This window comes from Hemiscyllium ocellatum, chromosome 46, assembly GCF_020745735.1.
Source record: "Hemiscyllium ocellatum isolate sHemOce1 chromosome 46, sHemOce1.pat.X.cur, whole genome shotgun sequence".
Classification (NCBI taxonomy): Eukaryota; Metazoa; Chordata; class Chondrichthyes; order Orectolobiformes; family Hemiscylliidae; genus Hemiscyllium; species Hemiscyllium ocellatum.
Window position 1 is genome coordinate 11,022,471 of NC_083446.1, and position 17,819 is coordinate 11,040,289.

At 49.6% G+C, this 17,819-nt stretch overlaps 1 protein-coding gene across 1 annotated transcript; it reads right to left on the reverse strand.

Moving 5' to 3' along the window:
* Nucleotides 1-271: 271 nt before the first annotated feature.
* arl2 (ADP-ribosylation factor-like 2) lies at nt 272-10,102 on the reverse strand. The gene is made up of 5 exons (XM_060855862.1): nt 10,015-10,102; nt 5,847-5,957; nt 4,713-4,875; nt 3,167-3,247; nt 272-1,278 (listed from the first exon to the last, which is right to left on the reverse strand). The coding sequence occupies exons 1-5, from the start codon at nt 10,077-10,079 to the stop codon at nt 1,144-1,146; spliced, it is 555 nt and encodes a 184-aa protein (XP_060711845.1). The 5' UTR covers nt 10,080-10,102; the 3' UTR covers nt 272-1,143.
* Nucleotides 10,103-17,819: the final 7,717 nt, after the last annotated feature.

Sequence of the window (17,819 nt, forward strand, 5' to 3'; positions counted from 1 at the left end):
TGAAGAAGACAAGATAGTCACAGGGGTGGCAAAGTATGTAGAACAATGGTGGAAAGGTTGTTGGAGTGAAAGCTCCCCTCCCCCGCTCAAGGGGCCAAATTCCCCGGGAGAAGTCTCAACCTTAGAAACACTCAGGGCGAGGGAGTACAGGGGAGGAATGAGACGCAGAATTTCTGTCGACAACTGACTTGGTGAATGACTTAATGCCAACAGTTCATTGGCGACCGTACGCAATATGGAATGATTCAACACAGAGAAGCCAATTCTGTTTTTCTTTAAATGTAATGTTCTGCACTGTAAAATAATTTAAACAAGAGTTAACCAGCAAGACAATACAAACAAAGTCGTCCGTGCCCTTCCCACGTTCTGATCACCACTGCCGGTGGACTCAGGCCTCCCCACAGTTGCCACGGAAACTGGGCTCAAAACACAAACGAGCGACAAAGTGCCAACAGGATGCACCCTGGGCAAGACCATGGCTTGTGCCGCGTGGCACAAATCACCACACCCACAAACAAAGTGATGGGGGCAGGGAGGGAAAGAGAGAGAGGTGGGGGAGAGGGGAGGTGTCAGATAAGTGACAGGAAGGGTCAGGGAGGTAAAGGAAAAATGGGGAGGGTATGCGACAGGAGGAAGAAGGATGGGAGAGGGAGTCAGTGGGAGAAATGGACTGGCAGGTTGGGAAAGCACAGGGAAGAAGGGGGGCGAGAGACAGATAGAGACAGCTGGAAAAAAGGATGGTTCAATAAAGGGGGAGAGATGGTCCTAGCGCATCGGTACAGGCATCCCGAACACTGCTCAGAAATGAAAGTGACCATCTTCGCCACAACAGGGCTATGAAACCAAGTGGAGTTTGTGACGGAAGTGATCCAGAACTGTGTCCCCATATCCACAAGAAAAGACATTTACATTTTATCAAAGCGAACGTTTTCCCAGATGACGTTTCTCTACTCCTGGCGTTCAGGGCGTTAGCCGCTGCGTTCAAACTCTGTTTGTACCATTCAGTACTCTCCCATCTCTCAAAATACAAACCAAAAACAGCAGGTGTCAGATGGCCTGTGTGACAATCACATTGGGATAGGTGGGGGTGGTGCTGTAGTGACAGGGGGAGGGGGGTGTGGGGAGCAGGGGGGGCTAACGGTGTCAGTCCGCAGTAAATATTCGGCAGGATATGTCGTCCATCAGCCAGTCAATTCCGGCCAGCAGGTTCTCCCCAGTCACCGCGCTGCAGTCTCGGATACACCAGTGGTGGGTCTTAATACTGTCAAGGTCCAGCGTCTGTGAAACCAAGTGGAGGTAGGGAGGGGGTTAGGAGGTGAGAGAAGAACACATCCACGACAATTTGCAATCACGCAAGTGCCACTCACAGAATGAAACATCCCAAACATTTCACGGCAAGCCACGGTATATTTTGACAGGAGACCAAAAGGAACTGGCACCTCGGAGGAGGAGAAGGGGAGAGGTTTAGGGAGGGAATTCCAGAGTTTAGGGAGCCAGGCCAGCACAGCTCCTGAAATGGTGATAGTGTCGGGAATCGAGGGGACGCTGAGGAGGCCAGATGAGAGGAGTGTGGAGATCTCAGAGGGTTGGACGAGCACTTCAGACTCCCTCCTGTTCATGTACATTCTTCACACACTGGCTGAGTGACAGGAGACAAGAGAGTTGGGTGGAGTGGGGTTGGGGTGGTGAGTGATCAGTCTCTAACCAGAAGGATATAAGGAGTGGAGTTCTATAGGATCTGTTTTGAAACCTCAGCTCTTCATTGCCTTTACTAACAGTTCAAGATGATGGGGATGGGGAATCACATATCTCCATTTTCCAATGATATTGTGCACAGTGCAAATGATAAGGAAGTGCTGGGAAATTCAGTGAAACAGAGGTAAATGGAATTCCATGGGGTTATATGTGACATCGTTCACTTTGGAGCTAAAAGAGATAGAACGGTGGTCTTTGTAAATGGGAAAGGCTTGAAGGTGGAGGACCACAGACACTTTGGGGGTCCTGTTAAACAGATCATTAAAGTGTCCCGAACACAGTCAGAAAATAATCAGGAAGGCTGATTATTTGGTTGTCATCTGGCTGGCTATCAGGAACTAGTGGTATGCCTCAGGGATCAGCGTTGGGACCACAATTATTCACAATTTACAGAGATGATTTGGAGTTGGGGACTACGTGTGGTGTGACAAAGTGTGCACATGACACTAAGATGAGTGTGCAGAGGAACACAGATACTTTAAGTGAATGGGCATTGGTCTGGCGGGTGGAATTAAGGACTGTTATTTGAGTGGTTAAAAAGCTGCAGCATGCTGCTGTGCAGAGGGACCTGGTCTGCAGGTACAACAGGTCATTAGGAAGGCAAATGGAATTGTGCCCTTCATTGCTAAAGGGATTGAGTTTTAAAAGCAGGGAGGTTATGTTGCAGCTGTGTAGCGTGCTGGTGAGGGCACACCTGGAGTACTGCGTGCAGTATTGATCTCCTTACTTGAGAAAGGATGTCCTGGCACTAGAGGGGGTGCAGAGGAGGTTAACTAGGTTGATTCCGAAGTTGAGGGGGTTGGCTTATGAGGAGAGACTGAGTCGACTGGGATTATATTCGTTGGAATTTGGATGAATGGAGGGGAGGAAATCTTAGAGAAACATGTAAAATAATGAAAAGAATACATAGATGGAGAGAGGAATGTCTCCACTGGTGGGTGGAACTAGGACAAGAGGGCACAACCTCAAAATGAGGGGGAGCAGGTTTCAGATTGAGTTGAGAAGGAACGCCTTTACCCAGAGGGTTATGAACCTGTGGAATTCCAGTGAAGCAATTGACTCTACTTCAGGAAGGGTTTTTAAAGCTGAGACAGATATGTATTTGTACATTAAAAGAATGAAGGGTTAGGGTGGGAGGGCAGGCAAGTGAAGCTGAGGCCACTAAATACCCCAAGAGTCATCGCTGAGCAAATGAATGCTGTATTTTGAAAAAGGCGGGGGGATGGGGTTGGGTGTTTGAAGGCCTTTGGAGGAAAAAGGGGAGGAGGAAATCGATTAAGAATTGAAAGGGCTCATCTCATTGATTATAAGGTGCGGATGGTGATAATGGGCCTGCAGAGGGGTGCAGGGTGGCTCTGTCTTGCTCAGAGGATCCCGTGAGTATGAAAACATTGTCCAAACCAGCTCTTACATCTTTAATGGCATCGGAGGTCAGTGCTCCAGGCAGATCCTGCTTGTTGGCAAACACCAAGAGAGTAGCTCCAGCCAGACGCTGTACAAACGAGGAAGCAGATCACAGAGAGTCGTTAGACACAGCAAAGGGTCGGTCAGAGGGCGAGAAACCTTTCGCAGGGGCAGGCAGCTCTCCTACACTCTGAGCCAAGCTACCATTCTTTGGCATGTGACATGGGGTATTCAGCTGTGAAAGGCTTCGCGTTCAGGACCACATTCTTCACTTTCAGAAGACTGGTCAGGTATTCACAGACTACGTTCACAGACCAGAGGATGTCAGCAGATATCTGTCACCTCCAACACCCGTAGCCCGGCCCCAAAACCCACTGCCCCGCTACCCGCATCACACAGGTCCCTCAGTGCCAACGCAGGGCCACTAAGCCAGAGCAACTCAGCACAGCTTAGTACGTTCCCAGATATGGCTGGCTAAATCAACATCGGGTGTATGTTCGGTTTGGGGAGGGGAGGGTGGGGGGTTTGCACTTATACAGCTATACACATGCCCAGTCCTTTTGTTTAAGAAACATTCCTCTGACTGTACTTAACAGCCAATAGATAGTATCTCTCCTTTAATCACAACCAATCACAAGGTGCACTGACATGACAAGCACAGTGCTCCCCCCGCACTGACCCTCCAACGGTGCGGCACTCCCCCCGCACTGACCCTCCGACAGTGCGGCACTCCCTCAACACTGACCCTCCGACAGTGCAGCGCTCCCTCAGTACTGACCCTCCGACAGTGCGGCACTCCCCCCGCACTGACCCTCCGACAGTGCGGCACTCCCTCAGCACTGACCCTCCGACAGTGCAGCGCTCCCTCAGCACTGACCCTCCGACGGTGCGGCACTCCCTCAGCACTGACCCTCCGACGGTGCGGCACTCCCTCAGCACTGACCCTCCGACGGTGCGGCACTCCCTCAGCACTGACCCTCCGACGGTGCGGCTCTCCCTCAGTACTGACCCTCCGACGGTGCGGCACTCCCTCAGCACTGACCCTCCGACGGTGCGGCACTCCCTCAGCACTGACCCTCCGATGGTGCGGCACTCCCCCCGCACTGACCCTCCGACAGTGCGGCACTCCCTCAGCACTGACCCTCCGACAGTGCGGCTCTCCCTCAGTACTGACCCTCCGACAGTGCGGTGCTCCCTCAGCACTGACCCTCCAACAGTGCGGCACTCCCTCAGCACTGAACCTCCGACAATGCAGCAATCCCTCAGCCACTGACCCTCTGACAGTGCGGTACTCCCTCAGCACTGACCCTCCGACAGCACAGCGTTCCACCAGCCCTTCAGACTGTTATGTGACTGGGGAACGTTAACCTATCGAGTCAAGCCTGTCCGATTTGGGCTGTAGAGATTCCCAAGCCTGGTCCCAACTGGTGACCAGTGAGTTGCGCAAAGGACAACCCTGCCTTTCAGAAGATCCCGCAGCCCAAGTCCCAGGCAAGCTTCGATTTCCCAACCTGCACCCTGGCGCACCACCACCCAGATTATCAGGTTTGTACCTCTTCCTGTAGCAGGACAGAGAGCTCGCTTCTGCAGTCGTCCAGACGCAACCGATCGGCACTGTCCACTACCCAGATTAGACCGTCTGTGCTCTCAAAGTAGTTCCTCCAGTACGATCGCAGTGACTTCTGACCTCCCACATCCCAGATATTGAGTTTGAAACTGGGGGAAGGGAAAAGAAACCTTGTTACAGAGACTGATCGGACAGCACTGACTGCTCAATCCAGAGTGCACTAAGAATGGCACTCACAACCAAATACTGATGAACCTCAGGCTCGTGACGTGGTTCACCCGCACCTGCTTGGAGGTTATACATGTTCACATTTGGGACATTGATAAAGACTGGCAGGGGTATGGAGGGTGCTGGTTTCCTGGGGCACTCCCCTGGGCAGACAATTTGCCAATCACTCTTCTCATAAAAGTCAAATTTGGCAGCACGGTGGCTTAGTGGTTAGCACTGCTGCCTCATAGCACCAGGGTCCCAGGTTCAATCCCACCCTCGGGTGACTGTCTGTTTGGAGTTTGCACGTTCTCCCTCGTGTCTGCGTGGGTTTCCTCCGGGTGCTCCGGTTTCCTCCCGCAGTCCAGGGATGTGCAGGTTAGGGTGGATTGGCCGTGCTAAATTGCCCCATCGTGTCCAGGGATGTGCGGGTTAGGTGCATTAGTCAGGGGTAAATGTAGAGTGATGGGGAATGGGTTGGGGTGGGTTACTCTTTGAAGTGGGCTTGTTGGGCCGAAGGGCCTGTTTCCACACTGGAGGGATTCCATGATGATCTATGAAATGACTGTTCCCTCTGAAATCTGGCATTCCTGTCTCTGTCCTGACGAGTGCAAGACAAGAAGATTTGGAAGCATGTTTTTTTTTAACATCAGCAAGACTCACAGTGTGCTATGGCTGTGTTGCAAAGGGATGGGCAAGCAGGACAAGCTTCTGAGAGTCCCCGACCTCCATGTGGTACCCGTTTCCCAATACCATATGTGGGCGTCCTGTCCTGAGAAGAAGGGAATGAGTTGATCTACGAGGGGAGAACCCTCACCCCATTTTTCTCTGTACAATTCCCCAGAGAGACTTAGTACCATTTCCCGAAACGCCGTTGGGTCAGACAGAGAAACCGCGGCTCCGTAAAGCTTACTTTCTGTGCTCCAGGGTCTTAATGTTGAATCCCAGTGTGGGCGAGATGGTGTCGATATCTTCTCCGTTGAACTTTTTGAGGATGGTGGTCTTGCCGGCATTGTCTAGCCCACTGGGCGTGTGTTAAGGGAGAGCAAGGACAGTAATGTATTGGTGCCTGTCTTATCCCACCGGCTGGAATGGGGGATAGAGGGAGGAGGGAGAACTGGAGAAGGGAGAAATCGACGGTTTCTGGGTCATAGGACCCACTGTCCACATCGAACATGAGAACGTTGATTCTGAACGAGTCCCGCTCAGAGTACAAATGCGTTACCGATGGATAAATCAGGGTAATTCATCCATAGTAGATACAACACTGCAACAGGAGCGGTCTATTCAGCTCCTCGGAGATATTCTGCCATTCATTTAATCCAGAAGACCTCACGACTAAAGGATTGCAAACTGAACTCCACAAAATCAGAACGAGAAAGTGTAAAGGTGAGAGGGGAAAGATTTAAAAAGGACTGAGGGGTACGTTTTTTCTCGCAGAGGTTGGTGCGTGTTTGGAACGAGCTGCCAGAGGAAGTGGTGGAGGCTGGTACAATGACATTGAAAAGGCACCTGGATGGGGACATGAATAGGAAGGGTTTGGAGGGATATGGGCCAAATGCTGACAAATGGGACTCGATTAATTTAGGATATCTGGTCAGCACGGACCATTTGGACCGAAGGGTCAGTTTCCATACTGTATGAATCTATGACTTTTTTTAAAAAAGATTAGACTAGCTACAGTGTGGAAACAGGCCATTCGGCCCAACTCGGAGCAGAATCCGACTCAAGTCCCATCAGTTCCACTCCATCATTCGATGAGGTCGTGGCTGATCTGCTAATCCCCAACTTCATTTTCCAGCCTTTTCCCCAAAACCCTTGCTTCCCTTTTTGATTAAAAGTCTATCTCAGACTTGAATATACTCAACGATCTAGCCTCAATAGCGCTGTGCGGTACAGAACTCCACAGATTCACTTCTGTCCAAGAGAAGACATTCCTCATCATTGCCTTAAATGGGCCAACTCTGAGATGACACTCACTGGTCCTAAGCTCTCCCAGAAGGGGAAACAGCCTCTCCATATCTACCTTCTCAACCCCCTAAAAATATTGCGTGCTTCAAAACGGTCTCCCCTCATTCATTCAAACTTCAATACAGGTCCAACCTACTCAACCTCCCCTCTGAATATAGTCCCTCCATTCAGTTATCAGCCATGTGAACCTTGGCTGGACTGTTTCCAATCCCATTATAACTTTCCGTAGATATGGAACTAAGACTGCTCGGTATTCCAGCTGTGGCCTGACTCGTGCCTTGCATAGTTTTGCAAAACCTCCTGACCTTTACCTTCCCGCCTCAGGCGACTGTCTGTGTGGAGTTTGCACATTCTCCATGTGTCTGCGTGAGTTTCCTCCGTGTGCTCCGGTTTCCTCCCACAGTCCAAAAATGTGCAGGTCAGGTGAATTGGCCAAGCTAAATTGCCCGTAGTGTTAGGTGATGGGGTAAATGTAGGGGAATGGGTTTGGGTGGGTTGCTCTTCGGAGGGTCGGTGTGGACTTGATGGGCCGAAGGGCCTGTTTCCACACTAAGTAATCCAGTCCTACTGAAATAAAGGGCAACACTCCATGTGCCTTCCCTATTACCCATTGAACGCGGGAACGCTTGCTCTTTGTGATTCACTGATGTGGATTCCCAAATCCCTCTGTTCTGAAGCTTTCTGCAGTCTTTCTCCACTTAAATAATATTAGGGTCCCCCATCATTGCTGCCAACGCACATTACAATCCAACTCCCAGTTTTTGCCAACTGAACAAACCGTCTGTGTGCTTTAATTCCACCCATCTGTCTTGGCTCCATAACTCCCAAACCTCCATACTGGACAATAATCCCAATCTCACTGCTTTTTTGCCTGGGAGATTTCCACACCTGTTTATGTGAGGAATACTACCTGACATTCACCCATCTCCCTCCCTGCACTCCCACCACCCCCCCACCACACAACTTAACCCTTTAATCCATGGGAAATTCTGATGAATCTGCGCTGTACCTTCCCCCACTCCCAACCTATCCTTTCTGAGACAGGGGCCCCAGAGTCAGGCAGCTACTCAGGAACAGAGGAGGAGCTGGATATTAAAAAAGCTTTGGCCCATTGAGTTGCATTTGGAATGCTGGACCGGGAACCTAGAATCAGGGTGTAGGACCCTCCATTCAGGCCATCAGGGCAGCTAGGAGTCAGGCTCAGGAAGCTGGAAGAATACTGTCTCCCTCTCCATTTTACTCAGTCAAACACACACAACTGAACAAACAGGAGCTACCTGCCAGGACCCTACATCTCAGTCTGCTCACCATATCTGTGGGGCAGAATTGGACTGTCTGAGCTAAAGCTAGTCCCAGTTTGATATGACCAATTCACACCAAAACTTTAGTCCAGGTCCCGTCCCGAGTCCTCTCCCAAATATTCAAACCACAATCGCACTATTTCCCTCCTTCAGAGGCCACATATTTTCCTCCTTTCCACTCAAACTTCCCCTCCCCAGGTCCTGCTGATTCTCCCCATGACCTCATCCATTCCCTACCACCCACTCCCTCCCAAGATCCCATCCCTGCTCCCTCTTCCAAGACTGTATCCGTTCTTCCCATTGCCCACACTCTGCCTCCCTTTTAGCTGCACAGATCCAGTTCGTTCTCCCCAGATCCTGCCCCTCATCCCAGCCGTACCCACACTCCTCCAGATCTATCCCCTCACTATCACTGGACGAGACTCACTCCAGCTCCTGCTCACTATCACCACGTTTCTCCCACTCATCCTGGACCCTGCTCGCTCATCCCAAACGCCTCCCACTCATCCCAGATCCTGCCCCTCACCCTTGACGGACTCACTTTCCTCCAGATCCCCAGCAACACTGTCATCGCTCCACACTCACTCACCCCAGTCCCCACCCTCACTATCCCTGCACTGCTCTAACTGACCCCAAACCCCTCCCACTTAACCCAGACCCTTCAAACTCTCCCCAAATGCCACTCCGCTCTCCTCCAGAACCCTCCCACCTCTAGACCACCATCTCCTTCCTCCTGCGCCCACCCTCCCCCTGGACCCCCATCTTTCCCTCCTCCCGTACAATCCCTTCCCCTTGGACTCCCATCTCCTCCCCATCCCCAAAAATCCTCCCACCTCCTGGGCCCCAACCAGCCTCCCGCTGTACGGTCCCTCCTAAACCCCTGGGCTCCACCTCCCAACCCCAAACCCCTACCTCCCACCTCCCCTGTAACCCCACCTCCTACCCCCCTGTACCCCCAACTCCCTCCCCCTGCACCCCCACCTCCCTCTCCCAGCTACCTTCTAACCCCCCAGTCCTCCCACCCCACCCCTTACCCCCAACACCCCACCCCCCCAGTCCCCATATCCCCACCACCTACCCCACCCCCCCCAGTCCCCATACCCCCACCACCTACCCCACCCTCCCCAGTCCCCATACCCCCACCACCTACCCCACCCTCCCCAGTCCCCATACCCCCACCACCTACCCCACCCCCCCCAGTCCCCATACCCCCACCTCCTACCCCACCCCCCCAGTCCCCATACCCCCACCACCTACCCCACCCCCCCCAGTCCCCATACCCCCACCTCCTACCCCACCCCCCCAGTCTCCATACCCCCACCACCTACCCCACCCCCCCAGTCCCCATACCCCCACCTCCTACCCCACCCCCCCAGTCCCCATACCCCCACCACCTACCCCACCCTCCCCAGTCCCCATACCCCCACCTCCTACCCCACCCCCCCAGTCTCCATACCCCCACCACCTACCCCACCCCCCCAGTCCCCATACCCCCACCTCCTACCCCACCCCCCCAGTCCCCATACCCCCACCACCTACCCCACCCTCCCCAGTCCCCATACCCCCACCTCCTCCTCCTACCCCAGTCCCAGTCCCCCCACCTTCCACCACCCCGTACCCCTTCCTCCCACCTCCCTGTAACCCCACCTCCTGTCCCCCATGCACTCCCTACCCCCCCTCCCCCCTGAACCTCTCTCCCAGACCCCCCACCTCCTGCCTGCGGTCTCCCCTCCACAGCCCCCTGAGGCGGTGTGCGGTGATCTGTTCCTCCCCCCTCTGCCCCCCAGCTTGTCTCCGTGCTCAGGATACAGCATCAGCAGCCGCACCTCCCGCTCTTTCTGCTTCATTTTCTTCAGGATGCTCAGGAGCCCCATCCCCCAGCATCGACCATCCGCGCTCCGCGCATGCGCCGACACCCTGACCATAAACCCCCGCCTCCCCAACGCCCTGCCCCAATCGGACGCGGAGCCGGCGCGGCTCACGCTCCCTATTGGACGGCGATGCTTTGCCCTTCCCCAACGCCTGTCCTCTGCCACATTTGTTTGGCCGCTGTATCTGTCAATCACCCGTCCCCAGCCGAATGCCAATACCGATTGGACAAGTGTTTTGTCAATCACGTCGCGCCTGTTCCCCGATTGGTTTCGCCTTCCGCCCGCCCCTTGGTTACCGCCAACAAGGATGCGAGGTGGTGCAAGAAGAACCCCAGTCGACCGTGAACAAGCACCACAGCGCCAGTCACAACTCGGCGATTGCAATCAATAGTGCATCTTCGAGAACCAGTGGGCTTTGTGTAGGGGAAGAGTACCAGAATAGGATGTGCCATACCTCTGAATAATAATATAGCGAGCTCCTGGGCCAGAAGCAACATAAGTAGTAGGAGCACAACAGGACATTCAGCCCATCGAGCCTGCTCTACAATTCAATATGATCATACCAGAGCCTCAACTACACTTTGCCGCAGAATGGGGGGCAGTCCATTAGGTCCATCAAGACCACACCAACCCTCCGAAAGCCATGCCAGCCAAACCCACCTCATTCCTGCATTGCCCATGCCTAACCCATCCCCCAAAACAAGGGGACCATGGATGTAGGTTTACTCGCTGAGCAGGAAGGTTCATTTTCAGATGTTTTGTCACGCTACTAGATAACATCTTCAGTGAGCCTCCGAATGAAGCAGTAGTGGTATAGCCCACTTTATATGTTTGAGTTTCCTTGGATTGGTGATGTCTTTTTCTCAGGAGCTGGCAAATGGGATCCAACTCTATCAACAAACACACTGACTTGAATCCAATTTACCATCCCCTGAGAAAAAGAACAGGAAATGACATTACCATATGAAATGATGTCACCAAGGAAATTCAAACAGATAAATAGAAAGCGGGCTACATCATCATTACTTCATCCGGAGGCTCACTGAAGATGTTACCTAGTATGGTGACAAGACATCTGAAAACGAACCTTCCTGCTCAGTGAGCAAACCTACATCCAGAACCTCAACCTGAGCTACAAATCTTCTCAAAACTCGCTAACTGTGGGGCAATTTAGCATGGCCAATCCACCATAAGCTGCACGTCTTTGGACTGTGGGAGAAAACAAGAGTACCTGGAGGAAACCCACACATAGGGAGAATGTGCAATCGCCACCCAGACGGTCAACAGAGGCTGGAATCGAACCCGTGTCCCTGGCACTGTGAGGCAGCAGTGCTAACCACCATGCCATCCAAATCTTGGATTTAATTCTAACTACTGTATTCGAAGATAGTGCTAGAGAATGGCACTTTTCATTATACATGTAACATTATGTTAAATATATCATCTAGTCTTCAAAGTTTGAGAGAAGATTTGTAGCTCGGGTGCTCGTTATTGTGGTTCTGTTTGTCGAGCTGGGAATTTGTGCTGCAGCCGTTTCGTTGCCTGTCTAGGTGACATCCTCAGTGCTTGGGTACCTGATGTGATGTTTCCTCCAGCATTTATAGTTGTTTGTCTCGGCCGCTTCCAGGTGTCATCTAGTTTGTCAATACTGTTATGACAGAGGTGAACCCCTCTGTTAATTAAAGCAAACACCCAGAAAAGCTCACCTCAATCTGTTAAAATATGAGTGACAGAGAAGTCCCAAAGTCGAAAAATGTGGTGCTAGAAAAGCACAACTGTCGAGCAGCATCCAAGGGGCAGAATCGACATATCAAGCATAAGCTCTTCATCAGGAATGCTCAAAACGTCGATTCTCCTGTTCCTCCGATGCTGCCTGACCTGCTGCATTTTTCCAGCACCACACTCGTCGACTCTGATCTCCAGCATCTGCAGTCCTTAATTTCTCCTCCAGAACTCCTAAATTCAACTATTTAAAGAAAACAAAATTATTTTCTAACTCTAAAAGTGAACATTAAACAAAATCTATTCACGAATCCAAGCCTCTTTCTCTTAACCGTTTACTACCTGCCTCCAACTGATTAACAATATGCTGTCCCAATACGATGCTTACTAAAATGACATCAACTTAAATTTCAAAACCATTCAGTCCCTATCTTCTTCGGTGTTTTCACTCTTCCAGCCGCTGATCTCCTTGGGTCATCTTAGTCAGAGAGTTATAGAGATGTACAGCACAGAAACTGACCCTTCAGTCCAACTCGTCCACGCCAACCAGATATTCTAACCTAATCCAGTCCCATTTGCCAGCACTTGGCCCATATCCCTCCAAATCCTCCCTATTCATATACCTATCCAGATGGTTTTTAAATGTTGTAATTGTACCAGCCTTCACCACTTCCTCTGGCAGCTCATTCCATACATCCCCCACCCTCTGCATGAAACAGTCGCCCCTTAGGTTCCTTTCAAATTTTGCCCACCTCACCCTAAACCTATGCCCTCTAGTTCTGGACTCCCCTACCCCAGGGAAAATACCTTGTGTATTTATTCTGTCCATGCCCCTCATGATTTTATAAACCTCTATAAGGTCACCCCTCCGCCTCTGACGCTCCAGGAAAAACAGCCTCAGCCTGTTCAGCATCTCACTTTACTCAAATCCTCCAACATGGACAACATCCTTGTAAATCTTTTCTGAACCTTTTCAAGTTTCACAACGTCTTTCCGATAAGAGAGAGACCAGAATTGCACACAATATTCGAAAAGTGGCCTAACCGATGTTCTGTACAGCCGCAACATGACCTCCCAACTCCTATACTCAATGCTTTGACCAATAAAGTATACAAAATGCTTCCTTCACTACCCCAACGACCTGTGACTCCACTTTGAAGGAATTATGAACCTGCACTCCAAGGTCTCTTTGTTCAGTGACGCCCCCTTGGACCTTACCATTAAGTGTATACATCCTGCCCTGATTTGCCTTTCCAAAATGCAGGACCTCACATTTATCTAAATTAGACTCCATCTGTCCTCTGCCACTCTTCGGCCCATTGGCCCAACTGATCAAGATCCCATTGTAGTCTGAGATAATCTTCTTCACTGTCCAATACACCTCCGAATTTTGGTGTCATCTGCAAAGTTACTATGTGAACATACCTCTTATGTTCACATCCAAATCGGTTATATAAATGACAAAAAATAGTGGACCCAGCACCGATCCTTGTGGCACTCCACTGGTCACAGGCCTCCAGGTGAAAGGCAACACTCCTTCACCACCCTCTGTCTTGTACCTTCGAGTCGGTTGTTTCCAAATGGCTAGTTCACCCTGTATTCAATGTGATCTAACCTTGCTAACCAGTTTACCATGAGGAACCTTGTCAAGTACCTTACTGAATTCCATAAGAACAGGGGACGATGCTCAATTCATTGATTGCCAGTTCCGACGTGCCATAGCGAGAAACTGTGATGACCCCCTCAGGAGACGGGTTGCAACCAATCGGGTACCCTTTGTTGTCCATTACTTCTTGGGATCTGAAAAACTACACCATGCTCTTCGCAGCCTGCAACACCTTATCACTGAGGATGAGCACCTCACCAAGACCTTCCCTAAACCTTTTAACAACTGCCAAACCTCAAAGAAACTATTGTTCACAGCAAACTGCCCAGCCTTCAGGATAAAATTGACCGCCACACTGTACAACCCTGTCATGGTAGCCACTGCAAGATGTGCTAGAGTGTAGACATAGACACCACCATTATACATGGGGACACCACCCAGTGTGTACACTGTAGGTATTCATGCGACTCGGCCAACGTTGTCTATCTCATAAGCTGCTGGCAAGGATGCCCCGAGGCCTGGTACGCTGATGAGACCAAGCTAACGCTATGACAACGGAGGAATGGACACCGCACAACAATCACCAGTTGGGGAAATACTTCAGCTGTCAGGGACATTTAGATGACCATTCTCCAAGGCAGACTTTGGGATAGGCAACAACGCAAAGTGGCCGAGCAAAGGCTGATAGGCAGGTTCAGTATCATTGAGGATGGCCTCGACTGGGATCTTGGATTCATGTCACACTACAGGTGACCCCACTACACGGTACATACTCTCACACACATTCTAACACACACACACACAACCCCCACACATTCACCCTCTTATACTCCATAACACACACACATTCTACCAAGTGTGTACACACACACACACACACACACACACACACACACTCTCGCATGTGCAAACATACACACACTCACTCACTCTCTCATGCACGTGCTCACACACATAAGTCAATGTGGTGAACTTGTATTTGCAGATATATTCTGTTTTGCTCAAATAACAGATTTGCAGATTGCACAGTCAATCCATGTAATATGTTGTAAATTCCACTATGGAACTAGAACCAATCTGCCTCAAGATCGGGATACAGACTCTAACCTCACACCGTTAATGCATTGTTGGAGCGGAGATATCACTTTTTTTGGAGAAAACCTTAAGTTATCTCGAGAATGTCACTTAAAAGTTCTGGGATTTACATATTAATGAATCGAAACCTGCAACCCATTCTTAAAGACGAAAGACTTAACAAGCTAGGTTTGTTCAATGTATCATTTCTGTTGCATGACATTGTAATTTTTTGCTGTAAATTTTCTTTATGATCCAGCTCGAGTAAAAAATGAGGTTTATGATCCAGCTCCCCAATCACCCAATGAAGGAGCAGCACTTTCAAAGTTAGTGCTTCCAAATAAATCTGTTGGACGATAACCTGGTGTTGCTAAATTATTAAACAAAGCCCACATAGATTGTGTCCACCTCTCTGTCCTCATCAAACCTCTTCATTACTTTGACAAAAAAAGCTCAATTAATATTGATCAGACATGATTCCCCACGCAGAAATTTATGTTGACTATCCTAATGAGTCCTTGCCTTTCCAAATACATGTAAATCCTGATTCCCTCTAAAAACATGCCCACTACCAACATCAGGCTCACCGGTATATAGTTCCCTGGCTTGTCCTTGCCATCTTTCTTAAATTATAGCACCACATTAGCTAACCTTCAGTCTTCTGGCACCTCACTTGTGACTATCAATGATACAAATTTCTTAGTAGGGTGCCTAACAATCACTTCCCCAGCATCCCAGAGGTCTAGAGTACACCTGATCAGGTCCTGGGGACTTATCCACTTTTGCACATTTTAAAGACATCCAGCACTTCCTCTTCTGTAACATGGACATTTTAAGTGGTCACCATCTATTCCCTCACATTCTATATCTTCCATGTCCTTCTCCACAACGAACACTGATGCAAAATACTCCCCCCACCCCCCCAAACCCCACCCCCCCCATCTCCAGCGGTTCCTTACAAAGGTTGCCTTGCTGGTCTTTGAGGGGCCCTGTTATCTCCCTAGTTACCCTTTTGTCCTTAATGTATTTATAGAATCCTTTAGATTCTCCTTAACCCTATTTGCCAAAGCACTCTCATGTACCCATTTTGCTGTCCTGATTTCCCTCTTAAGTACACAGAGGAACCTCAATTATCCGAATACCAATTTTCTCGAGATCCCGATGCAAACGTTACCTCAAAGACGCGTTCCCAACACTAATTGCATCTTTTGTTTACAGTGATTAAAACAGGCACCATTTCCAAATGACTGACCGCCCGCCTTCTCTTTCTCCCTGCACTTTCTTCAGAGGGGTGTACCCTAATCCCGCCCCCCCCCTTCCCCAGATGATCTCTCCAGCATTGTCCCGTGTCAAAAAGTTGCAGTAAAAAGTTTGTGGGGGTGTGGGGCTGTGGCTGTGTATATCTGTGTGTTAGTTGGAGACTTACCCCACAAAGGCGGCAGCAGCAGCAGTAGTCTTGTTGTTGGCGTCCAGTTCGGCTGCCCCAGAGAGGATGGGCAGTTTTCGACAGGGTTGGGGGGGGCAGGAGCTCACGCACGGTTGATTATCCGAACAAAATAACGCCCGCCCATCTCGTTCAGATAATCGAGGTTCCTCTGTACTCCTACTGCCTTTATACTCCAAGGATTCACCTGATCTGTCCTTCTTCCTTCTTTTTCTTAACCATCTCTAGTCATCCAGCATTCCCTACATCTACCAGCCTTGCCTTTCACCCTAACAGGAACATACTGTCTCCAGAGTCTCATTACCTCATTTTTGAGAGTTTTACCTGCAAATGTCTTTCCGCAATCAACTTTTGAAAGTTGTCTGATACTGTCAAAATTGGCCTTCCTCCAATTTAGAACTTCAATTTTGAGTTCCAGTCTATTCTTTTCCACCACTATTTGAAAACCAATAGAAGTAAGATCACCTACCCTGCCTTATTTACCAAGAGTAGGTCAAGTTTTGCACCTTCTCTAGTCAGTACATCCACATATTGAATCAGCATTTTTTCTTGTATGCACTTAAATTCCTCTCCACCTACACCTTTAACACTATGGCAGCCCTGATCTATGTTTGGGAAGTTAAAATCCCCTACCAGTACCACCCTATTATTCTTAGAGGTAAATGAGATCTCACAAATTTGTTTCTCAATTTCCCCACTGGCTATAGTCAGGGAAGTCTATACACAATGCTATTAAGGCGATAATTCCTTCGGTATTTCTCAGTTTCACCCAAATAACCTCCTCAGAGACATGCCCAGGAATATCCTCCTTAAGTACAGCGCAATGCTATTTCTTACCAAAAATGCTGCTACCCCCTCCTCTCTTCTCCCCCCTTCTATCCTTCCTATAGCATTTGTATCCTGCAGTATTAAGCGGCCACTCCGGTTTCTTTCATCTTACTGGAAAGATGTTTCACATCTTTGATAGAGTTTTGTAATTTCTTCGAGAGCAAGATGTTATATTGGCACTTAGCTCTCTGACCAATTTTCAAAACGTCTGCATTCTTTTACCCCAACATCAGATCGCCTCATTGGTTCAATGTTGGCAAAATAATAAATTAAAACTTAACTGGGTTTTCATATCCTGGGAGGAGAAAGTGAGGACTGCAACTACTGAAGATCACGAGTTTGGTGCTGGAAAAGCACAGCCAGTCAGGCAGCATCCAAGGAGCAGGGGAATCCACGTTTCGGGTATAAGACTTTCATCAGGAAATTTTCTTACGAAGACCTTATCCCCGAAACGTCGATTCCCCTGCTCCTTCGATGCTGCCTGACCTGCTGTGCTTTTCCAGCACCCCACACTCTACTTTTAATATCCTGGGGCATAATTTAAACTGACTAGTTAAATTGCAGTTGTCAAAACAGCATCCAAAACTCAGGTAACATTTGGCTGTAAAATGGATACCTATTTTCAAGTTTCCATTATCCAGAGACTGCTATCTAGTCATATCGCAGAAGCTTGTAATCTCAGTTCAGAATAGCATTCTCTCCAAGATACAGTACATGCCTTCAACAGCATAATAGTACCCTTTAGTATCTTGTATACCTCAATGAGATCTTCTGTCATGCTTCTAAACTTCAGAGAATATAGGTCTAAACTGGTAACTCACTCTTTACAAGATATGGGCGGCATAGTGGCTCAGTGGTTAGCACTGCTGCCTCACTGCACCAGGGACCTGGGCCCAATTCCCCCCTTGGGTGACTGAGAGTTTGCACATTCTCTCCGCGTCTGTGTGGGTTTCCTCCAGGTGCTCCGGTTTCCTCCCACAGTCCAAAATTGTGCAGGTCAGAGTGGATGAACCATGCTAAATTCATAATGTTAGGTGCAGGGGTAAATGGAGGGGAATGGTTCTGGGTG